At 36.2% G+C, this 26384-nt stretch overlaps 1 protein-coding gene across 1 annotated transcript in view; it reads left to right on the top strand.

Annotated features, from left to right (window-relative positions):
* The first annotated feature begins 4119 nt into the window (after positions 1–4119).
* Positions 4120–26384, top strand: part of LOC148949323 (ubiquitin carboxyl-terminal hydrolase 48-like) — a 302263-nt gene continuing 279998 nt past the window's right edge. Inside the window, exons 1-3 of the mRNA XM_089092923.1 lie at positions 4120–4313; positions 16816–17058; positions 21641–21807. Of these exons, the coding sequence (XP_088949049.1) occupies positions 4188–4313; positions 16816–17058; positions 21641–21807 (536 nt within the window). The 5' untranslated portion in view covers positions 4120–4187. The remainder of the gene's footprint in view (positions 4314–16815; positions 17059–21640; positions 21808–26384) is intronic.

The following is a 26384-nucleotide window of genomic DNA, read 5'->3' as shown; positions in this document are numbered from 1 at the left end:
CTAATCATCCCAAACTATTGGTTTCAGACAACATTCACCTAGGAAATACTAGGAAACCTTAGCTCAGAAAAGCCTGAAGTAGCAAACTACACATCCCAAATCATGGGTTTCAGACAACACACATCAACGAAAGACGGGTGCTCGGGGAGAGCCTTTGAGGGTCTGTGGGTCCCTTGAGGGCCGGTGGTCCTGTGGGAGCTCGGGGGGACCTTTGGGGACCGGGGGAGGGCCTTTGGGACCCCGTTGGTCCGTTGGGAGCTTGATGGGCCTTTGGGGCCCGGAGGAGGACCTTTGGGGCACAGGGAGGGCCTTTGTGGGACAGGGAGGGCTTTTGGGTGCCTGGGGGACATTTGGGGACCGGTGGAGGGCCTTTGGGACCCCGTTGGTCCTTTGGGAGCCCGGGGGACCTTTGGGGACCGGGGGATGGGCTTTGGGGGTCCGGGGGGACAGTTGGGGGCCTGGGGGACATTTGGGGCCTGGGGATGGCCTTTGGGGGTCTGGGTGGGCCTTTGGGGGCGCCGGTGGCCTTTTGGGAGCTTGGGGGCTTTGAGGACCAGTGGAGGGCCTTTGGGGCCTGGGGATGGCCTTTGGGGGTCTGGGTGGGCCTTTGGGGGCGCCGGTGGCCCTTTGGGAGCTTGGGAGGCTTTGAGGACCCGTGGCGGGCCTTTGGGGCACTGGGAGGGCCTTTGGGGCACCGGGCGGGCCTTTGGGTGCCTGGGGGACATTTGGGGACCGGTGGAGGGCCTTTGGGACCCCGTTGGTCCTTTGGGAGCCCGGGGGACCTTTGGGGGCCGGGGGGGCCTTTGGGGCACAGGGAGGGCCTTTGGGGGTCCGGGGGACAGTTGGGGGCCTGGGGGACATTTGGGGCCTGGGGATGGCCTTTGGGGGCCTGGGTGGGCCTTGGGGGGCGCCGGTGGCCCTTTGGGAGCTTGGGGGGCTTTGAGGACCGGGGGCTTCCTTCGGGGTTGGGGTAGGAGGATTGGAACCCTTTGGGGTTGGGTTAGAGGACCTCACAACACTGTTCAAATGAAACTTGTGTATTATAACGACCACAGAGTTTCACCATTAAATTCTCTTCTAAAATCTCTTCAAAAATCTTCTTTTAAAATGTCTCTATCTGTTTAGCAGAAATAGTTCCATAACCTGTCTAAAACTGTTTCGAACAAATAATCCCTAAACGTAAATTCAGCGTGTTCATTTGTTATTGGCATCTCTGCTCTAACGCATTTCAAATTAATAAGAAACCTTTTCCCGCGCTAAAACAATTCATCGCTAAGATGTTTCTTGCCTAATTGTTTCCATGGTCTTTGGTTATTAATATCCTTTGGAGTTCGACCAAAAGAACTGTTCCCGAGGCAAAGACATTAATGATTTGGATCTATTCCTGGAGAATCGTTTCTAGGCGAAAATTTTTAAAGTCTGACAGATGATGTCATTGATTGATTGATCTGTTAAGAAAGGGGAAATTAATTTGTTGTTTCTAAGGGGAATTATTGATTCACGATAGGTGAATTGAGGTCGACAGCACAGGTGTTCCGAGGTCGATGTTGTTGTTGTTGTAAGTACACGCTCTCAGCGAATGTCAAGGTTCACAGGTGCTACTCGTGACAGGACCACGTGGTTTATCGTTTTCCAAGTGAGAAAGTTCCTGTTTTTCCAAGTGAGAAAGTTCATGTTTTTCAAATTCTCACTGACAAAAACCATAAAACAGACATGAATTGCTTTTGACATCCATAAATGTGACAAAATTCCTGTTTTTTCATTCTCACTGAGAAAACCATAAAACAGACATGAATTGCTGTTGACATCCATAAATGTGACAATGTTCATGTTTTTAAAATTCTCACTGACAAAAACCATAAAACATCCATAATTTGATGTTGACATCCGAGAAAAACATCAAATAAATCGAACAACACACATAACCATCCATTAAACCAACAATAAATGTGACAAAATTCATGTTTTTTCAAGTGAGAAAATTCCTGTTTTTTCATTCTCACTGAGAAAACCATAAACCACGTGGTGATCGTCGCGCTGGTACCCCCTCCTCTACTGGTGGCTTGGGTAATTGAGCTGAGAGAGGGGTGGGGGGAGGGGAATTGTATCTTGAATTTTGACTTGGGTAAGGGGGTAGAAGTAAACGATTTTGTTTTTTTTTGTGGAGGGGGGGGTGGGCAAAAATCGTTTTGTCTCCAATCCGCCTAAACTTTTTTTGCATTGTAAACCCTATGGGACTGTGAATCTATTCACGGTTGAGTAGAGAGGCAAATCGAAAGACACTATGTTTTGCCAGGTTATCTAAATAGCGTATCTGTAAAATCTTGAGAATGGCTTGGAGGATCAAGTTGAAACTTTTAGGGAGCTTTGACAAGGCCAAGTGAATCTGGAGTTCGGATTTAGGAAGAGGGGGCAAAGATAAACCAAAATGTGCTCTATGTATCTAGGTTGTCAAAATTGTGTTTTTGCAATTTTATGGGAACGACTTGGGTGACCGAGTACTAACGTTCAGAGTATTGAGATGGGGGAAGGGGATTCCAAATTTTGTGCTTAGAACAAGGGGATAAGGGAATCGAAAACTTTGTTCCATTCGCCTAAAAGTTTTTGCACTATAACCCCTTTGGTAACTTAGAATCTATTGACGTAGCGAGGTACATCAGAAGACACTGTTTGTACCTAGGATGTCAACATATCCTATTTGTATTATATCAAGGACGGCTGCATGGGGACCAACTTGAAGCTTTCAGGGGTTTGAGGGGAATTGAAACTCGAAATTTGACTTGTTCAAGGTTTTTTTTTTTAAATTATTACTACTTCGGGAATGTTTTTTTTTTTTTCAGGGTGAAGTAGCAAGCAGACGGAAAGGCATTTTGTGTGTATAGGCTATAAAAGAAAAGCTTATCTGTAACGTCTCAGCAACGCTTTTGGGATCAAGTTTAAACTTCCAGGTAGTGTCAGGGGGGGGGGGCAAGGGAAATTCAAATCTTACCCTCGGCTGGGAATGAGGGGGCCATAACAATTTTCCCTTTGAAATGTTGGTTTGCATACAAGTTTAATATTCGCAGTTACAAATTGGTTGTCGAAATAATTTAGCTATTCTAAGAAATATTTCTCCTTCCATTAATCCTGATTAATATCTTCTTTTCTTTGTTTGTATTGATGCTTTGGCATATAGCAACCGCACTGTTCGAAATACATATCGTTATTATTTATGTGCAGACGAAATTTAAGCCTTTTAGAGAATTCAAGAGGGAAAGGGTAACCTCAATATTTTTCGTGGTTGCTCTTATTTGTAAACCCTCATTGACATTGTGATTTGTTGTCTCCTGCAGTGAATGCTACGACAAATTAAAAAAAAACACACTGATCGAAGTGTCAATCGTTTTCTGTTAAGTGCAAACGACTTTTTAGCCTTTAGACAGTTTGATAAGGCCGTAGCCGCACTTTTACTTGTGGCGATTTCTGTTCCTTTTAAGTTTAACTATATTTTTCATTAAATTCCTATTCGTTCTAGCTTTCATCTATTCGTCCATGCTAGTATATGCTATTTATAGCTGTGTATGATTTTTTTTTTTTTTTTAGTATCTGTTTGATATAGATTTCACATATTCCTTCATAGCAATTTCTTCTCTTCCACTTATTATATGACCTATTAATTGCAAACGACTTTTTAGCCTTTAGACAGTTTGATAAGGCCATAGCCGCAATTTTACTTGTGGGGATTTCTGTTTCTTTTAAGTTTATCTTTATTGTCCATTAAATTCCTGTTCGTTCTAGGTGTCATGTATTCACCCATAATAGTATATGCTATTTAAAGCTGTGCATGATTTTTCATTTTAGTATCTGTTCGATATAGTTTTCACATATTCCTTCATAGTAATTTCTTCTCTTCCACTTATTAAATGACTATTTTTGCTTGTTTTAGGTTTTAGTGCAGCTCGTTAATTTTGTTTGAAAAACTCTTTTTTAACACATTTTTTGAAGTTATCCTTTTCAGAAAGAGTGTTAAGCTAAATTGGAAAAGGGTAGTTTATCATGATAAGAAACTAGGTATAGTAGCTTTATTTTGTCAAAACTAGTCGTATCTGTTCGATTCATTAAAAAAAATTTTAGGGAGCGAATCAAGACCAAAAGGAGAAAAGAAGCCCAAGTTGCCAAAAGGATGCTACTCTTCAACGAAAGCGTATATGCTTTCTTACTGTAGAAAATCTGAAGAGTCGGTTGTTCCTGAAGTTATAACTAATCTAGAGTCATTGCCCGAGTGGTTAAAATCAGCGATTGCCAAGGAAAATAAAGAATTAAGAAAATCCACCGTACGTATAAATGTTTATTTTTCAAGTCCTATTGTTTCCGTGCAGCTTTTTTGTTTTTAAAAGAGAATTAGTGGATCCGATGAAAAATTGGATCTTATTGTCAATATCCACTTTTTATCATAGAATTTATACGGCAAATCCATTTTGACCTTAAAACTCACAAGCTTAGTACAGGAGTTAGCAAGATCTTACTGAAGTTTAGGCACGTTTTTTAATGCTGTTGGACTTATAAGCGCTACTTACAAGTTGTTTCTATTTTACTGTTTGCTTTTGACTCTGGGTTGCAATTAAATAAAAAAAAACGTAAATTTTTTCAGCTGAAAGTAATAAGCAACAATGAAACTTAAAACGAACAAAAATCATTATATATATGATGGGGCCACCCCTTCCTCTGCCCTCACTCTTTACGTTAAAGTCTTAAAGTTCTTTTAAAATACTTCTCATTCAAATTCAACTGCCCTTGTGTTTCAGCATTCTTTCATTAGAACTGTGGCAAAAAGTCAGACTTTAGCGTAAAGACCGAAGGTTGAGGACGAGATAGCCCCCCTCATATACGGAATAATTTCTGTTCGTTTTTAGTTTTAATGTTGCTCCTTGACAAAAACTTGTTTTTTATTTCCCAATTTCTGACCGTTTTTCAAATCATGCCAGGAAATCCCCTTCCCCCTCCCCGTGTAAAATTTCCCCTTGCCCCCCCCCCCCCGAGAAGATTTTCTCCACACAGGAATTCAATCAGTTTATGGTATGGTTCTAGTTTTTCGGGTGTATCCCATTTGAGCGCTTTCCCATTTGAGCGCCATGGCGCGCAAATGGGAATTTCCCATTTGCGCGCCGTATTTTAATTAGTTCAGTTGTGTCCCAATTTAGCGCCAGATAATATTTTGCGTATGTTAGGTGATATAGCTAGGTGATCAGGTAAATTTTTCGCAAATCATATTATTGACTTACGAATAAAGTAAACACACCACTCGATGCCTTTTTTAGGCTCTTTCCAAATATAATAATCATTTTTGTCGGAAATGAATTTTACCCCCCCCCCTATGTATACCAAACCAGGGTATATATTTGCACATTAGGGGGGTGGGGGTAAATTTTAACCGTCCCTCCCATTACCAACACAAATAAAATTTACCCCCCCCCCCGAATGTGCAAATATATACCCTGAATTGGTATATATAGGGGTGGGGGTAAAATTCATATCAGAAAAAATGATTATTCTATTTGGAAAGAGCATAAAAAGGTATCGAGTGGTATGTTTACTTTATTCTTATGTCAATAATATCAACTGCGAAAAATTTACCGACGGGTCTTCATGTCTGTTTTCCTCATACAGTATATAGCGGTGGATACCGCATAATGCATAAGTACCTGTATATACCTTTAGTAGTAAATATATATGGTATACATAAATACTATATATATTTACTTAGTTTATAATACTATAAATGGAAGTTATTTTCACAACCATTGACCCAATAAAATCCTCAGTTTTGTTCGTTGTCTTCGTGGCAATAAATATTTCTACAGGTCAATGTGGCAGCAAACCACGCTTCATCCACCGCAAAATCACAATTTTGGGTTTGGCGCTCAAATGGTACTCCGTGGCGCTCAAATGGGAACAAAATTCCATGGCGCTCAAATGGAACAAAATTCCGTGGCGCTCAAATGGGAAAGCGCTCAAATGGGAACACCCCAGTTTTTCAGTAGCTCTTGTTAAAATTTTATTGTGAAATGTTACAAGCTTACTTTTTACATGTGATGCTTTATAATTAATGAAGAGTTTTTAATTTCGATTAGATGACGGTAGAAAAAGCAAGAACTTCAAATTACAAATAATTTTGTGGTGCTTTAACAGACTGAATATACGGAGTAGCATAACATGAGCAGAAAAAGTTACAAAAAAAGTACATTGAACTGTGTGATTGTATTTGCTTCGATTTGCGACTATTGTTAAGTAACAACTCAGATTTTTTTTTTGTGAATTATCTACAAGCTTGCCACGCGTACCTGCCATGCTTGAACAAACGGAGATACCAGGCTGTTTAAAAAATACTACCACGATATTTACCCTATCTGTATTCTGCTTTAAATAGATTAAGCATAAAAAAGGGTCTTAATTTACAAAATCACAACTGCTACAGAGAGAGTATTTCAAAATCGCACTTGTTTTCATAGTCGAAAGGATAATTATTAATTGTTGCTTTATATTACCCTTTGTTTTATATATGTACGCGCCGGAACCGGAATAGCTTGGTTGAACATGGGCTCTGAAAAGATAGTCGCCCGTTTTGAACACGGACCTTAAAATGATAATCTACACAACCTGTGTAAAACACCGTGTTGGATGTGAGTGGCCGGAAAACAAGACTCAAAAGAGAGGAAAAACCTCAATTCTTAAAACCCAATCTTTATTTCTAATTGAGAATAAGATAGGAAAATACCGAATCCTCACCTCTGCTTTGATTCAGTCAGCTTTGTCGGTCTTATGCAAAGTTTGATGGCCACAGCAACGTTTTATTAATTTTTGTTTAAGTCACATGATGGACGCTAACCTCCAACAGTGTACTTTGGCTAAACCTATAAGAACATTGGCAAAGCTGAAACTAAATCAAAACCTCTTATGAATAAAGATGACAAAAATCGTTCATGCCAACGAATGTAAATTGTTTATTGGACATAGTAGGCCAAGGTTTGACAGGAATATGAATGTCGCGCTTTGGCTGATGTTACTACACTGTGTATGAAATTCTGTGCACTTGAATGATTACTGTGGACTTAAATAATACCTGGCTGATAAAACTCCACAAAATTGAAGTAATTATCGTATAATTACCGTGAATTACCGTGAATTGAAGGAATTACCATGAGTATGTCTTAATGGAAGAAAAGGTTCCCTCTCCCTGTCCTCTCAGTTGTCATTTTTGTAGAATATGAAAATAACTATTGTTTGGTGGTTTGGCAAAGATTAGAAACAATATCGTGAAAAGAAAAAAATTACCTTTGACATTGTGTCTTCTGTGAAAATGCTAGCGCCACAAATCATGGTTCACTTTTAATTGGTTCCAAGGATAATGAAAAGATAAATTTGAATTTTAAATATCCTCCTTTGTCACGTTTTGTTTAATTTCAATAATGCTTAAGCCAGAATACAGATTTGAATGTTAACATGATTGAAAGTTTTCCATGGTATTTCCAATTTTGAAGGTGAATACTTCAGTACTGCACAGTAATAATTGACTGGGTAAAATCATCTATTACAAATATTTCCTGTATCAATATTGAAACTTAAAATTCTGGCCTGGATTTGCAGCCCTAGCTCTTGAAACAGAACTTTGACGTTAAATTTGCTAAGGCTCCGTCTTAACTTGGTAAGAGGTCTACACCTTTGGAAGCTTGTGCACAAATTGTACAGAGCAGCTTCACCTTGTCCTAATTCTTGTAAGAGATGATTCGAAGAGGCCACACCATCCTCTCCTTACTATTTTTTTTCCTTTTAACTCATCTTGCCTTTGGAATTTAGATTCTAGTGCCGCATCCTTTACCAACCACTTATCTAGGTTTCTTCCTTAGAATTATTTATGTCGAATTTTTTTCTAAAGGAATGAACTGACGGGTTTTTAGGTTGAGCCTCCGTTAGGAGACATTTCCATAGAGATGTAGGGTTTTACAAAGCTGTTCTTCAATTAAATAGTGCAGATAGCCTCCTCTTGTAGGTAATCCTGTAGTACCATCTAGTAGATGGAATTCGATTAGTGAAACCCACGCCTTTCTCTCTTCCAATCCAACAGCCATTTTTGAATATTTAACCTGATAGTCCTTCAAGGCTGAGGTGAATAGGAAAATAGTACGGCATTGTACTTTCGCATCATTAGTGCCACCTTTTTTAAACTATTGCACAAAATTGAATGATTTTTATCACCATTATTTGTCAATAAAGAGAAGCGCAGTTAAGACGGAGCTTAAGGCAACATCAAAATGTTGTTTCATGTATTTGGATTAAAATGTAATAGTCTCGAACGAATGCAACGTGTTGTTCAAATTTAAACCTTGCACAGTATATTTGAAACAGACTTATTAGTACCTAAAACCAAAAAGTTCTAAGGAACCCCTCCCTCTGTTCCCTAGTGAAAATTTGGTGGGAATTCTTGTTCAGGTTTGATCTATGAATATTTATGGTGAGAACGGGAGCCATTCCGTGACTAAAATTTTCTAGCCCTAAGTGGATTTTGAGATCAAGAATTCAAGAATGGACAAGTTTACTAAGCATGATGATCGCCGAATATTTCAAGAAAGAAAAGGAGAAACACTAATCACCAAACATATTACGGAATTCCAAATTGAGATATACGTAGGTAGATATTTATTGCTACAAAAGCCTGTTTGGGCCATGGCAAAAAACAAAACAATCCAACAAACGCTTACGGACATAGTAGAAACATACCTAACAATAGCGATACCAAAATATAATAATAACACAGCAATGGCAGTGGTGGTGGCAGTTCAGAAGATAATGTTACACTTTTTTTTTGAACATCTTGGGAAACACCTAATAAGATGTGCCGAGTTACAAAATTATGAAAAAGCCTCGGATCAAATGTCCACTCAGTGTGTAAAAAATGCCTGTTTGTTTCGTCAGCAAAGTATCGTAAAAAGTATTTAGTCGTAATCTATTAAAAAGATTGAAAAAACAGAAAAAACAATAAATGAGCTCTTGAAATATGGTGGTTGCGAAGTTAGAGATAAATTACCAAAGTTATGAACATGATTTTTGAAAAAGGGAAGTTCTTAGCAATTTTATGAAACATCAGTTAAGCCCCTCTATGAGAAAGAATGAGTTTTGTAATTACAATGGCATTAGCTTGATTTCTGTTGGAAGCAAATTACCTAGCATAATGATACTTTTTAAACTAAGAGATGATGTAGAAAAAATAAGACGCATTCATAATGAAATGAATGTACAATCAATATACGGTACAAATCTCCTCAAAGACTCCTTGGCATGTAAAGGGGGGGAAGTTTCTAGAGAACATTAGTGTTGTTATTGAAAGACAATTTTTCCCCATTACTATAACTGAAAAGTGTCTTAATGCTCAGACCCCTTTATAAGGCTGCCGCTTTCGCTGCAACCACGAAAAGCTGTTGGGAAAGACCTATCCTAGTATTATAGCAAATAAGCACAATAAAGTTTGTTGTGCTCTGTACAAGAATAATGTTGCTGCCCTTAAGTTAGGAAGGAAGGTTAGTAGTTGATTCAGTGTGGAGCTAGTACTAAAGCAGGTTTGTGTCCAGTTTCTGTTTATATTGGTTGCTTTGATGGACTCTGTTTTAACGAATACAGTGAAGGCAATAGAAGAAAATTGTATAAAATGAAAAGGTAGAACTCTCCTAAACCTAGACAATGCAGAGGACTTGAATGTTCTAGATATATTTTTATATCGTTTTTGGAGGTTTGGAGTGTCCAAGTTGCAAGAATAGATCTGAAAATTAATTTTAAAAGAATAAGTTGCTTAGACTAGGAATAAATGAGGAAGAAGAGGTGATGGTAAATAAAGGAAAAGTTGACCACATAAAAAGTTTTAATTACCTGGGTAGTATTATTAGTAAAGATAGCGGATGCAGCGAAGATTTAAAAAGTAGAATGGCTAAGGCATAGGTCTTTTTGTTCGCAGTTGAAAAAGGTTTGGAAGAAATGAAGATCAATCTGCGATTAGATTAGAATCTAGTCTAAGCTTAGATTGGTCTAAGATTAAAATATTGGAAGCTGCGCTCATGACAGCGGTCAAATATGGCTCTAAAACGTAAGCGCTTTGAAAGGCTGAAGAATATTTGTCGTGTTTTTCCAAAGGAATTATAGAAGGATAGGCTTAGGTACTCATTTGATTGACCCTAGGACTAAAATGAAATAAAGGATAAGATGGCTATGCCAGGTTTTGTGTATGAAGGACGAGAGATTGCCTAAAAAAGGTGTTTTTTGACCATCTATTTGGGACCAAACGAAAAGTACGTTGTTCCCTAATGGGACGGGAAACGTCGTAAGAAAAGATCTAAAGAAGATTGGTGCTGTAAGGGAGGATACAAAGAGCTAGATTTTAATAAATCGGAGCAGAGGAGCGTCAACCTCTGTATTGATCTCACGTCCCTTGGTTCATTAGTGTGTTACTAGTAGTAATTGATTTGTCTTTATGTATTTATCTGCTTTGTTAAGTAATATTAATAGAGAGAAAGATGAATGAAAGAACTGAAGCATTATTACTCTTGTTTTTTTAATGTTTTTCTGTCGGTCGAAATTAAAATAAAACATGGAATTTACTTTTTTGCTTTTTTAAACATGACACTATGACTTTAAATACAAGTGAAACATTCACAGGAAAAAATGCAATTAAACCCACTTGGTTGAAGCCAGAATTTTTTAATGAGCTTTTTAATGTGCGTTTTCAGGGTTTTCTTGGGGTAATTAACATCATGAGTGAGGCTCCCGTGGAGACCATCTGACATTTATTTTCTCATTTTGAAATAAACTTGGTTTTATTGATACACGTTGAATTCTAGTCTGATATGCCCACACTGCTCAAGTCAAATGTTATTTCGTTTTTAATTATTTATGGTCTCTTAGGTTTTGGAACTTCCGAGTGTTCAATTGTTTTCTTTAAATTGCTTAAGCGTTTATGGAACTTGAAGTTCTGTTTTATTAGTAATTTTGAAAACATTAAGCCTCAGAAGTCATAAAACTGGCAGATTTCCGCAGACTTTTTTTTAATACCAGTTTTTAAATCTTCAAGTATAAGGGTATGAGAAGGACAAAAAAAGACAAGTGCAGCAAGATTCTACGATTTAGCCATACTCATTTCTCAACTAATTCAAGTGTTAAAGAATGAAGTACCATCTGTTAGGAGCATTTTCTTCTTTAAAACATAAAGTTTAAAATAAGTAACATGATTGCTATATCCCCTAATTTCATAAAAAAAAGCCACTAGGAAAAATAAAAAAATAAAATACATTAAAGAAATAAATCGCTGGTTTAGCTTATCATATGCTATATGATATAATTACTGTTGTGCTATAATTACTGTTTTTCGAAAATATCCAGGATGGTTTGTGCTTGCCCATCGCATTTAAGCGAGCTAATAGCCCCCCCCCCCCTTTCGTTGGCTCAGGTAGAGAACGTATTCAAATAAATTTTAATTTGAAATGTTATCAACTTAGTTCTTGGAAAAATTATTGCATATGCGTTGCTGTTTTGTTTTTCATTTTGGAGGGAAATCCTTTGTCCGAGAATTTAAAGGGTTTTGATACCTGTAAATAAAACACTGGAAAGGCTGAGTTAACTGGTCTAGCATCTGAATGGCTCAAATAATGACACTTTAGTAAAGGGAAAATGTGATGGGGAAAATGCTGAACACTGTGATCTTTGGGTCTTGTTTAATGAATGGAAAGGGAGGATGGGTGTCCCTGATTTTCCCATTTAAGCGCCAAAAGTGATTGGAAGACTACGTGCCGTCTCTTAAACTCCCCATGTGCCCTTGTAGTTCCAAAATGGCGTCCAATCAAAATCTTAAGTTAGCAATTTCCTTTAGGACAATCGAAAGGTCCGTAAAACGTGCCTCCAGGGGTCTTTATCTAAGGAATAAGGACCGCTGATTATTCCTCATTTAATTCATCATGCCCCCATTTAAAAAAAATACTTGATGGATAAATTTTAGTAGAAAGGTGGAATTATTATAAAGTTAAATCAGAGTCAAGGATTTCCAATATGCTAGGTTGGAGGGCTCGAATCATTGGATCCATAGTCTCTTCAGCTCTCGCAGCCCCCAAACTTGCACAATATGGCCATAGAAAGTGGGATTAGACCTTACTGTTTGTATAGCGCAATGTTTGAAATACGGTCGTTCATACGAGAATTAAAAATTATCCTGAGTAATCTGAAAGCATTTAACATATTTCCCTCTACCTTTGGAAGTGTCTATGTTTCAGAATAATACTTGGCACCTGTTACTACTCTGGTGTCTAATATTCTAATCTTAGTTCCTAGATTTATTTTCGTATTCTTCCATTATTTTTTCAATCTAAAAAAATTACCTTGCACCTTCGCTTTTCCACATTTTGCATCTCTACCACATCCATCATCCTTATTAGTAAGATCTTCGTGCTTCAGTGAATATAAAATTCATCATCGATTTTTTTTTCTCTCGAGTGGTCTCTGTTTTTTTCTTCTTTTTTTTATAGAGGGTAGTAGTAAGGGAAAGGTAATTGTGAGTTATTTTGTTTCTTTAATGTTACACCAGGTTAGTGAGGTTCAGCCGCGCTGTTTTCCCTATTCCTTTTATTTATTTTCCTATCTTTCTTCTTCTTCTTTATTTCTATTAGTTGACAGCAATGCAAATGTTAGTGCTTTTTTTTCAAAAGTTTGGTAAGTCTAAATAAGTTCACTTTTGCCGGTTGGTGTATTCGTTTGTTTAATTTAAATAAGTCCCTATTAATTTAAAAGTTATGTTAAATGCTCCCTTAGTACGAGGGGAGTCCTCCTTATTTGCCTGCGAGTCCAGGGGACTTGTTGGTCAGGGGTCAATCCTAAAACACGGTAGTCTACCTGAGACTCTAAGCGGGCAAGCCTGTTAGGCTTCGGTTACTTTTTCGCCTTTGAGTCCAAGCAAATTCACCCCCCTATTTTGCATACAAGTCCAGTTGACGTTGTCTGTCATGTGTCAACCCAAAAATTTCGATCATTCCTTAGTTTAATGACTATCTACCTTAGTTCTTTCCTAGGATGGATGGATGATAGACTATCTATCAACAAGTGAAAATGACATCAATTTTATACAATCCTGAAAAAAGCTTATGCCAACTTTGCCTCTCACTATCTGTCTTGGCTTTACCTCCAATTAGGCATGGCTTGATGGTTGATTTTAATGCAATAGTTGAAGCTATCTGTTCGGTCAATTTCTTTTTTTTTATCTAAAATTACCTCTTTATCCTCATTTATTCCTGATTTATGCATCTTAGTCTTTTTAACATTAATTTTAAAACCTACTGTGCGTTAAGCCCCCTCAACGCTCAAACCTCCAAAGTTCATTCATTTCGAATATTTGTATGTAGTTCATTCAAGTTTTGGACACAGTACCTAGTCTAAGTCTAGAAGAGTTTTACCTTCTCATTTATTGCTATGTTCTCTCATACCCTCAGCCGCGACCGTTCGATTCAATCTTTTGGAAACTGTTTATAAATCTATCAGTTTCAGTGTTTTTAATCCATACGTGGCTGCATTTCTCCCAGAATACGTATGTAGTTCGCAAATAAACAGTGTTATCAGAAAGTTAACCTTCCTTTGACTGATTTGATTCACTTGATGCTTCAATAATTGATTGACATTAATGTCTAGTTGCAAACTAATTATTAAGGAGGAAGGAAGTGGACCCTTCTATCGGTGAAGGGGGGGGGGGGGCTGAAGCCTTAAAATGGGCATTTTGAGGCTCTAATTTCTTAACTTTAAGTGAGAGATCCTTCAAATAAATGTGGAGGGAGGAAGAGTGGGAAAATATCACCTAATCTCCATTCATTCTGAAGAGTATATTTAGACTAACCTTAGCTCCAACTTGGGTACACTATGGATGCATCTGGGTAACGCCTGCCTCTAATTGCAGAAGTATTTGAAGTTTAAGATAGAAAATTACATTAAAAAAAAATTTCTGGAAAGTAAGGGAAGGGTAGGTAGCAGCTTCCCTTAAAAACATCATTTATCCAAACACATCTCTTTGAAAAACATACATTTATGGCCCTAAAATTCTTTTTTTCGTTTCAGCGCTCCCCTCCCCCCCTCCACCCATGTTCCTGAGAAATATTTTAATCGGTGTGCTTTTTCAGGGAGTATTATTGTTTTTGAAGATTTCCTGTGTAACAGTTAATCTTGAATGTAAATAGATGGGTTGAATAAAGGGCGACACAACCTCATATTTAAGAAAGCCTGGGATCAAGTGGATCCTGGCAACGAACTGTAAGGAAATAGCGACCGTTGTCAATAGATACTGAGACTCTAAAAAGCGAACTTATGTGACATTAAAAAAAAAAATTCGACTCCTAAATATACAAATTTATTACCTTTAACTTAACTATCAATATTAAAAAACTTCCGCAATTTTGAAAAAAAAAGAAGTTGAACGTCGCTATAAAGAAGCACAATCATGATAAAAATTATACCATGAAATTCAACATATCTGAAAGCCCTATAACAGATGTTATAAGCTGTTATCTACAAATACACAGAATTTCTTTTTTTTTGGAAGAATGGTCATGGATGTCCCTTTTTCTTGTTTTCAGAGATGATTATATAGAACCAGTGATTGTAGATTATCACGCGAGCTCATTTGAACGGAAATTTAAAATTGTAGAGCCCATTTTGAATAGCAAAAGAGTTCCAAGCCGCTACGAAGTGTCGATTTCGATAATTCTATCCCGCAAAACAATTTTTTTTTTTTTTTTTTTACAGGATATGGCTTAAGAGTGCGAGTTATGTGCGGATAGGGTCAAAATGCTGACAAGGAAAATTCCAGGGATTTCCCAATCGGCTTAGACCTGTTGAAAGGCTACTTTAATAGCCTCTCATTTTCAGTGGCCATTCTTGCGCACGGCAGCGTATTTGGTCCTAAACATTTATGCAGTCTGTGGAAAATGAAGCCGGGAATAACGAAGCATCTAGAATCTAGACTGTCTATCAAATAAAGCTGACGGTTGTATATTGTTTCATAGCTGCAGTGATTTCAGTTAAGCACTAGTAACACTATAGTGTAACACTAACCCATTTTATTTGTTTTATTTTATTTTGTTTCATTTTATTTTATTTTATTTGTTATGACTACCCAGGGAGGTAGCAGCCTCATCTATAGGATGATGTAAATCATCTTTTTTGCTTCAGGTTTCAATGTTCGTCTTTACTTCTTTCTCAATAAACTTTTTTTCCTGTTGAATAGCATACGATGATTGAATCTCCATTGAAGGTTTTCTTTCTGTTGCTGGGTCAAATACTTTTTCACAATCCACAAACTCAGGAATGTGAAACGAATGGAATGAATCATTTTTATACAATTCTGAAAAAATTATGCCAGCTTTACCTCTCACGGAGACTATCTACCTTGGCTTTACTCTAGTTAGGCATGGCTCTCAATTTTTCATCGCTGCCACCAAGTTGATTTTAATTCAAAAATCAACGGATTTTTATTACATCAACATAACAGTTCTCAGTTATTAATCTAAGCATCAAAATTCCAAGAAAATTCATGGTCTAAATACAAGACTATCAAATCAATAAAGTAAACTCACCAACAAAATTCATCCAAGTAGTAAAACACAAACTTGAAAGAACCAAATGTTAAGCCACTAAACCGTCAAGTCAAATAAACGTAAAGTATTCAGGGTTGCGACCGTCAGTAGGATTTTACTAGATCTAGTAAAAAAAAAATATAATAAATTTAGTGGATATAGTAAATTTCCCAAAATCTAGTAAAAAGTCATGATTTATAGTAAACAATACTTTTTTTTTTTATTTTCCATGAATTCAAGGGAAAAAATTATCGTAAACATATGACAATTTACAATTTTTGCTTGTCTGTTTTACAATTTACAATTTTGCTTGTCTGTCTCTGAGACAGACAAGCAGTCACCTATTTTCACAAACAGACACTTCACTTCCGGCGTCTAAAGGTCGACAAAATCAGCTTTCTGTGTATCAAATCTTACCGACTAAAAATGAAGCTATAATGACACTTGGATTTGTGATGATTGGGAATCTATTGGAATCAAAACAAAAGCCAACCACCCAAGGTGATTAGGTGAATCTCCTCAGTTTGAAAATTTTTATTGAGGAAAAAGGAGCCCGCTGAGAGAAATTAAAAGTAAGCAGAAATGTAACACTATATATATATATATATATATATATATATATATATATATATATATATATATATATATATATATATATATATATATATATATATATATATATATATATATATCCAAAAAAGTATTTTTGAACTTGTAGGTTTCCGGAATTTTCAATCACACTATGAAAACGAAAGAAAAGAGGAAAAGAAAAGAAAAAGAAGAAAAAAGGAAAAAAGAATGTGAAAATCGTATTAATTATCCTCCTATAGTAAAAATCTATGTTTGATGGTGCGCGTGCGTAGCCGCACGCGCAAAAATTTTTTTTGAGCATTTAGTAAAAACAGATGCGATCTAGTAAATTTTTCCTTTCTGATTTAGTAAATTCTTCCAGGTCAGGGTGGCAACCCTGAAAGCATTTGTGCTTTGAGAGATGGGAGAAGATGCCTTGGAAGTTATTTGTACCGAATTGCTGGATTTTAAAGTTTTTTTCAGACGCTTTTTTATCACCAATGAACTTGAATAAGCACATATAACTAAATTGATTTTGATTTTTAAAAAGAATTTTTCATTTAAAAAAAAGAAGTGTTATAAGCTTTAATCTTCCCACATTGTTTTTTTTTTTTTTTTTAAGGAAGATAAAGAAGACCGTCTGCACGTGGTCCAGGTAGAAATTGGGGCATTGTACACAAATTTGTATAGCTTAGAAAGCGATGACTGGGAAATAATTCCTGTATCCTGGCTGAAAAAATGGCTCTCACAAGAGCCATTAAAAGAAGTCTTTGGTGGACAAATTGATAACTCTGGTTTTGTATGTATTCACGATAAGATTTATGTTGGAGCAATAAAGGAATTCAAATGTGTGCCAAAACAAGAGGTATTTATGTTTAAATTTCCTTTTTTTAAATAAAATTTCATCATCATGATTTTCTGTGTACTTGTCCATTAAAAACACTGATTTTGTTTTCTATAAGAAAGAGTGTTTCATAGAAACACTTCTATGTTTTATCATAAAACATATAAATCATAGAGAGAGAGAGAGAGGGAGAGAGAGAGAGTCCGGGTCGTATCTTATTGGAGGTACCTCTGTCACCTCCTTCTCTTAGAACCAAAAATCGAAAATAGACGGAATTAAAAAAAACAAAATCTCTTCAAACCATGGGAAGAAACTTAGACTGAAGTAGGAGCCACCTTTGATAACATTATATTATTGGCATGCTATTATATAGACCAATTATAACAGGTCAAGCCCATCGAAATGATTGATCCAGTTAAAAGGCCAAAATTCGTACTCGTTTTGTCATATAAGTTATCTACAGTCACATTTTCGTTGTTTCTAATACTGGAGGGAAAAAAAATGATTTAGCTGTATTTTTATAGCTGAATATATTTTTTAGGGTAGAACTTAGTCCACGCATTGAAAGCTCGCAAGTTTTTTTTTTTTTTTTTTTTTTTTTTTTTTTTTTTTTTTTGCCAAAAGTAGTATTCGAACACTGAGATTGAAAGACAAAGAAAAACGATATTGATTGTATAACTAAAGTAAACAAAGGTAATTGAGTAAGAATAAGACGTGAACCAATATTGCAGCTAAACCTTCAATGCCTGCAGATTAATTTCTGAAAATCGGGAAGGAGAGGGGCGAAATATAGCAGTGCCATACGCCGCTTAAAACTAATCAAACAGTTCGTGGTAACGAGCTGTAAGTAAGGAGCGACCCGGCTCAATGGTAACCGCAACTCTAAAAAACGGAATTTTGATACCAAAAGATACATAAAAAGAATCAGATTTTAATGCTGATTCTAGACTAAATCAAGTTTAGTCTTACCCATCAAAAGTTATAGGCCTGAGAAAATTTGGCTGATTTTAGAAAAAAGGGGGAAAGACCCCCTAAAAGCTATAGAACTTTAATGAAGATGCGATCTAGTAAATTTTTCCTCTCCGATTTAGTAAATTCTTCCAGGTCAGGGTGGCAACCCTGAAAGCATTTGTGCTTTGAGAGATGGGAGAAGATGCCTTGGAAGTTATTTGTACCAAATGGCTGGATTTTAAAGTTTTTATCAGACGCTTTTTTTTATCACCAATGAACTTGAATAAGCATTCCTGAGAAAATTTGGCTGATTTTAGAAAAAAGGGGGAAAGACCCCCTAAAAGCTATAGAACTTTAATGAAAATTACACCATCATATTCAGCGTATCAGAGAACCCTACTGTAGAGGTTTCAAGCATCTATTTACAAAAGTGTGGAATTTCGCATTTTTGCCAGAAGAAAGATCACGGATGCGTTTTTTTTTTTTTTTTTTTTTTTTTTTTTTTTTTTTTTTTTTTTTTTTCAGGGATGATTATATCGCCCCAATGGTACTAGAATATCGTGGGGGGGGGCTCATTGGAACGGAAATTAAAAGTTCTAGTGCCCTTTTTAAGTGACCAAAAAATGGAGGGCAACTAGGCCCCCTCCCGCGCTTATTTTTTTTCCAAAGTCACCCTATCAAAATTTTGAGATAGCCATTTTGTTCAGCATGGTCGAAAATATGATAACTATGTCTTTTAGGATGACTTAACCCCCCGAAGTCCCCGGGGGGAGGACTGAAAGTTATCAACTTTACCTGATGTTAACATATAGTATTCGTTATTGGGAAATATACAGACGTTTTCAGGGGGGATTTTTTCTGGTAGGTGGGGGGGGGCCGGGGTATATATGGCAGGATCTTTTCCATGAAGGAAGTTTTCATGGGGGAAGGGACAGAGCTATGAAGGGGGTGAAGGATTTCCCAGCATTATAAAAGAAAGAGATCAGAAATTAAATAAAAAAAAAATTTCAACAGAAAGTAAGGAGCGACATCACAAATTAAAACGAACAGAAAATATTACGTATGTGACCGGGTTCACCCCCTAGTAAACACCAACCTCTTCAGGCAAACGTTTTCTTAGTACTTTTATAAGAGCTATTTATTCTAATTAACGGCCTTTGTGATTAAGGGGTCATTTTTAAAGAATTGGAACAAAACTCGAACTATACCTTAAAGAGCAAGGTATTGACTAGGGGGCAAACCCCCTAATATAGTAATAAAAATCTATAAATATAGAAGTTCGTTATGTAAGTTAATTCGTAAGTTACGTATATTTATTACTAATAAAAACGTTAGTAAATAAAATCAAACAAGTTTCGAGAAAGCCATTTAACCAAATAAAAGTAAAATTAATATGCAAATTTTGTTTTAATTATTCATGTACGGTGAGCCAAAATCAAAACCTGCATTAATTCAAAAACGTTCGAAAATTAAATTTTAAAAAAACAAGTTTTTTAACTGAAAGTAAGGAACGACGTTAAAATTTAAAACGACAGAAATTATTCCGTATATGAAAGGGGCTGTCCCCTCCTTAACGCCTCGCTCTTTACGCTAAAGTTTGACTTTCTCACAACTCTATTTTATTTAAACAATAAAAAACTTTAGCGTAAAGAGTGAGGCGTTAAGGAGGGGACAGCCCCTTTCATATACGAAATAATTTCTGTTCGTTTTAAGTTGTAACGTCTTTCCTTACTTTCAGTTAAAAAAACTTGTTTTTTTTTTATTTAATCTCAGTTAAAAACAATCACTTAAAATCAATGTTAATATGTACTGTCTCAATGGTCTCCGACCAGTGGGCCGCGACCCCCAAAGGGGATCGCCCTGGCTTTTCATGTAGCATATATCATAAAATATTGGGTAAGAATAAGATGTGGCATTATATTGCAGGTAAATGTTTAGCGACCGTAGATTTTTTTCTGTTATTTTTTTTCGGGGGGGGGGGGGATTAGCTTTTACATGCTAGGACCTTAGACCGTGAATAGATCCAAAAATGTACTTTAATTTCATTGATTTACATCTGTGACGTGTTGTGTTATGTCAGAAAGGGAAGCCAAATATCATGCCATTTTAAAACCTGGTTGTTTTTCTATGTGAAATCTTTAGCCTGTAAAAAGAACGAAATACATTTCAGTTCCAAGAATTTTCCAGAGTGGTACACTGGGTATGTATTTAGCACATGAAATGACACGTTTCACGTGCTACTATCTTTCGGTTACGTGCTACTATCAACGGACAGCATATGCAATGAAAGCAACTAAAAACATGTTTCTCCAAAGAAATGTTTTAAGAGTGCATATATGGGAAATAATAACTTCCTGTGTCGCTTAGAGAAACAAATTGTGTTAAGTGCCGAAGACGGTCGAAAAGCTTGGGTTTCGTGTCTTGTAATTTATCTATGAACGGAACATTTTCTTTTCTTTATAAGCTTCTTGTAATTGCTCATTCCATAAATTGGATATTATAGCTCCAGTTTCTGATAAAAGGGAAAGAACTTTGCCATACAAAAATAAATATTGTAGAGAACCTAAAGAAACGGATCATTCCATTTTCCTTTGCCACAATGGGAAAGGGAAATTACTTGTTGTACTTCTGTTAAGTAAACTTTGTCTAGGCCAGTTTGTCATCATTGTATTTATTGTTTCTTAGTAATATTCAAATGTTCTGCTTCTTGTTGAAGATCACTGTCCGTTTAAGGATCCAAGTGATCTATTCCTTCTACATCAGAAAACTTCAATAAAGTTTTTGTTCTGCAAGCTTTTGTGCTAAGTACAAGCATTTTATTAGACAGTTTTTGGTTCAACGCCCACAGTGTCTGTATAATAATTTTGTAAGATTTTTATGTCTGTAGTACTAGGAAAAAGATTAAATAAGAATTGTGACGCAAAAACCGAGTTTTAGACAAGATCTAAAAACATTTCTGAATTTATTTCGAATAAAAAGACAAAACTTTAAGAAATTATTGCGCAAATAGTACAGAGGATATGAAAATTCTGATTGCGCTTTCGAATTCAATATGGAAAGTGCTTATGGAATTCTAGTAGAAAGCTTTAAAGAAAAAGAAACTGATATTTGAAGGCTCTAAGTAAAAGTGGTAAAAGGCGGGAGGGTGGTAAATATTTCTATAAAGGAAGTTCCATTGCATAGTTTTACCTAAATCACAGGGAAAAGCAGAAGAGGAAAAATTGTTATGGAAGAGTGTGTTGTGTAACGTTATTTTAAATGTGATTTTACTAATGGAAGACTGTGTGTTGTATAAAATTGTTTTAAATGTGATTTTACTAACGTTTGTTTTATTCACTGCTGAATTAGTTCTCTTTGCTCTGGTGACCAATTCACTTTGTGTTGTTGTGTTTCTTTTTGGTCTTTTCTTGCATTTGTCAAATCATTTCGTGGAAAATCTGGTTGCTGGTTCTAGGTGTCTGGTAAATTGTTTATGTGTTGTTGTATGTGCTGTGTTTCTTTTTCTTGCATTTTTTAAATCATTTCTTTGAAAATGTGGTTGCTAGTTCTAGGTGTCTATTGTATGTGTTAGCAACCTGTTTTGTTTAAAGCAATCTGCCATTTAAGTGACATTAAATGATGACCAAACCGTATATTTTTTGTATTTTTTCAGTGTGAATATTTCTTTGCGAAGTATTCTGGTGGTCCTCGCCTTGGAAAGGAATTATTATGCCAGAGATGCGTTATAGGAAGAATTGTAAAACAGAAAATGAAGGTGAATACTAGCGAAGACTTGAAACGCCTCAATTCACTTCTTCGAGATGTCCATACTGATCCTTCGTGAGTTTGTTTCTATCCAAAATTGAAAGGTGCTAGTAAGATTTGCTTTATATATATATATATATTTTTTTAGTACAATTTAAGCATGAATAATTCTCAGTTACTTGTACAGAAGGCCTCACGTTTGCCCCATCCTGTTCTCCAATGGCAGCCGAACTGATGATCTGGAACATGAAATGTGTAATAGTAGCTGAAATGTGTAATAGGCTGGAACACAATGCACTGTACAACGGTTACGAACAACGGGATAGGATGAGCAAAGTTGCTCTGTTCTGCGATGGAAAGGCTTTCGCGCTTGATAAGCTGGCCACTACCCCCATTAGTACCGGAGGTGGATTCGGCTGCTCTCTTTCTCTCCTATTCTGTATTGCACTATTTATTTTTGTTGTTTCTTTCGAATCAGCAAATCATAAATACCATTAATAGAAATAGAAATTGTATGTAAAAAAAAAAGAAAAAAAATTGCCCTTGAATGTAATAAATAAAACCTCAATTGACCAGTTGAATGCCAAATTAAGTTAACTTTCGATAGCTCAAAAATGACTGCGCAACTTTTGGTAGTTGTCAGTTCTTCTCAGAAAAAATTTATACTTAATCCAACTAGCCTTGTTCGAATTTTTTCTGCTCCAGAATGTTTTGAAAAAAATATTGCAGTTCATTAAGATAACTACATTTGAAAATGCTGGAATAGATAAACTGCCTTTTCAGAATATTCTTGAAAAATATTCTTTAAATATCGGTTGTCTCTAGTCAGTCTTGTTGAAGTCAAAGGCATGTCTTTACAATGGATACTTGACAAAAATCTTTCATAGTATCGGTATATGTGGCATTGAGGCATCAGTTGAACGAACATTTCTGCATACAACCACTAAAAAAGCCCAGTAGTATCCTCTTCCACGGGAAAATTCCTTGCGGTGTCCATGGTAGGATGTCTTAGCGTTGCAGAGCTTAAGCTTATCTTTTTTGCTTCATAGTTTTTCCTTGATTTATAAATTAACATATCTTCAATAATTTATCAGCAACAATTTCGGCATGAAAGCTGCAACCGAATGCTTCGAGTATTTCAAAGTAGTTGATCGGTAGCAAAGCTTATTTCCTACCTGAAGAATTTGGTTTTTTGTTAGTATATTTACAATAACGCACTCAGTTGCTCTCGAATTGTGACCGTCACATGGAGGTATGGATGTGGAATCTGGTTCTTTTCTACAGTAGCATTGGATTTTCCAATGTTGGTCAATGTATGTATCCTTAAGTTTCCAGCTTTCATGGCATAGCTTCAGAACGATTCTGTGATAAAAGAAAACGTGCAAAATATGCGAAATGTGGATATTTGAACTACATATACGCTTCCCTTTAAAGTTATATATTAAATGCTAAGTGTTGTTAAATGTTACATATTAAATACTAAACTCTAAAATATTAAATGTATGTAAAAGCCATTATAGTCTTTTTTTTCAATTAGGAAGGTTTTAACTCGTTTCTGTTTTTTTTGTGCCACCAGAGGACTTCGTTGATCATTCAAACTAATATTTATAGAACTAGAATAGTGGGGATTGTCGAAGTTCTTTGATGACAGGATGAAATCGAGCCCTGTAAATCTCTACCCCTCTATATACTGTGTATGCACATATACATGTTTGCCCCCCCCCCTCACCCGTTATTTTTGGCGTAAGTGTCTCTTTACTGATCCAAGCAGGGAGAAGAAGAATTACAATTTGTATGCCATCTTTCATGTGCAGTTCAATTGTTTTGCCACATTCTTTGGCTTGATTGATTCATTTTTTTTCTCTCTCAAATGTGTTGTGGTTGAGCTGTGTAACAAAAACAACTAATGCCTCGAAGTAGGAACTTTCAAAAACAGGCTACTTGCAAAACAGTGTGTAATAAAAAATCGTCAAAATTGCACGACATAGCAGCCATCAAAACTATCCAAGTACCAAGGGCAGTGAAAGTGAAATCTGATTGTTTGAATTAGATAAGTACAGAACTTGATCCTCAGGCAGCAATTTGGCTAAAAGAGTGTATATCTTACTGGACACGAAACAAACAGCCCTGACCAAAAGGGACCACCGCACGCAGAACATGTTCGATTAGCCCAGACCAAACAGAGTTACCGATTTTGGAGTATTTATTCTCAACACAGACCAAATTTTGGGAATTTTTTAGTCAGCGCAGACCGAAAGGAGTTGTGGGACTTGGAATACTTTCGAGCAGTCCACACCGAAAGGACTTACTGGAATTGGAGTGATTTTGATTTAGACGAGACCAATAAGAATGGCAGGACCTAGAATATTCTCAACCAGCTGAGACCAAAAGGACTTACTCGATTTGGAATATTTTTGGTCAGCCCAGACCAAAAAAAGTGACCGGACATTGAATAACTCTGACCAGCCTAGATTTAAGAAAAAGTTACTGGACTCATGAAAATATTTTGATTCAGCCAAGATAAAAATAAGTGACGAGACAAAAAATATTAAGGCATGCATGAAAGATGTGTTTGATGTACAATAAGCTCGAAACTTACAGCGCTTGTACCAGGGTTGCCACCCTGACCTGGAAGAATTTACTAAATCGGAGAGGAAAAATTTACTAGATCGCATCTGTTTTTACTAAATGCTTGAAAAAAAATTTTCGCGTGCGGCTACGCACGCGCACCATCAAGCATCGATTTCTACTATAGGAGGATAATCAATAAGATTTTCACAATCTTTTTTCCTTTTTTCTTCTTTTTCTTTTCTTTTCCTCTTTTCTTTCGTTTTCATAGTGTGATTGAAAATTCCGGAAACCTACAAGTTCAAAAATCCTTTTTTGTATATATATATATATATATATATATATATATATATATATATATATATATATATATATATATATATATATATATATATATATATATATATATATATATATATATATATATATATATATATATATATATATATATATATATATATATATATATATATATATATATATATATATATATATATATTGTGGGTCTAGGGAACCTCTAACCACAATAATTGTTTGCCAAAAATGCCCAAGTGTACTGAATATGTTTTTGATGCCCAGTTGGCTTGCAAATTACTAAGCATATAACTTGAAGCCTGTACACTTTATCACACAGCAAATTTTACCTAAATCGCTTAAGTACGCACCATTTTTTTGCCCGATCGGCTTGAAACTTAAAGCGTTGGACCATTGGGCAAGGGGACCTCAAAGCACAGCAACTACATGGTAGAATTGGTTTAAGTCCATATAATGGGCCAATAACCTTGAATTTGGTCCTCTTTTGTAAATCCCAAGCTACTTACCCGGCTTCTCCGAATTGAGGTACAATCTGATGCGCAATCGAAAGATAAGAAGATAGGTGAAAGCTCTAGCTCGTTTTTTTCTTGCCTATGCCTCCCCTCTAGTTTTTTTGTCACCTTTTATGGCATTTTAATTTAGAAGTACCCTTTTTCGTATTTTCATTGAAACAAATCGAAAAAAAAAGCTAAATTGCCCCTCCCTCCCCTAGATTTTGAAAAATACTTTTTGCCCTCTCCTAATATTGTTGTGAATGGGTGCCCCTGTCCACAACTCCCCTTTACACCACCAACTTCTTGGCCGAAAGGTAGGCATGTTGAACCTTGCTTGGGTTGGAATCGTGCAAGATTCAATCACTATAATTGGAGGACCGAAACGAACTTTTGCCTCGTCTAACAGCCTCTCCCTTCCTCGTCAAATTTTTATGAGTAAGGTAGACGTATGGCACATTTTTTTAACTAAGATCACGCAAGGATTTCCAGTCTCTATGATTGAAGAACCGACGTGAGCAAGTTATCCCTGAAAAGCCCTATATCATCGCCAAACTGTTGCTGGAAGGTAGGCATGTCGTATTTTATTTGAATTGAAATTATGACAAGATTTTCAAGTTGTGTTATCGTAAGTAAATGTTAGCCCTTTGATCTGTACAACATTACTCCTTACCGCCAACTTCTTCGCGTTTTTTTCTCTTTTCGGCTTGAAAATTAGGGGGTAAAATCCTTGGACCAATTGAATATGAAAATAAAGATACAGATGCCTATGCCACTTCTGTAACCTTTTAAAGAAAATATTCCATTTTGCTTTTAATGTATGCGATGAGAACGTTGGGAAAGGGGACGGATTTACAATTTTTTCTAATTTTGGACCCCCAAATGTTTCTAGCCCTCCTCTTTTAAAAGGACCCTGCATAAATGTTAGGGGCATGCTTTTATGTTGGGTGTGCCAATATAAAGTTGAAACCTTGATATACACGAATCATCGCGAATGTCATATTTTGCGTACCCTCAGAGGCATGTCATAATTTTCGCCAGTTGAATGACATTCCTCTGTAGTCCTCTCTCGAGTTTACATACTTTCAAAATGCTAATAAGAATTTTGAGATTCCCGGAATATATCCTTGCAAAATATTTCAGTGCCTACTTTTATTCAGCTACAAAATGCATGATATGAGAAATAGTTAAGTATTCTTCCTATGTACTTTTTTGTATCCTTTAGCTGTAAATTGAAGATTTGGGGCTAATTTAAATAACACTAAAGTTGATATAGCC

This window comes from Artemia sp. Qi Xiang Cuo, chromosome 8 (assembly GCF_049724085.1).
Source record: "Artemia sp. Qi Xiang Cuo chromosome 8, ASM4972408v1, whole genome shotgun sequence".
Lineage (NCBI taxonomy): Eukaryota > Metazoa > Arthropoda > Branchiopoda > Anostraca > Artemiidae > Artemia > Artemia sp. Qi Xiang Cuo.
Note: the sequence above shows the minus strand (reverse complement) of the source record. Positions and strands in the feature narration are given on the sequence as shown.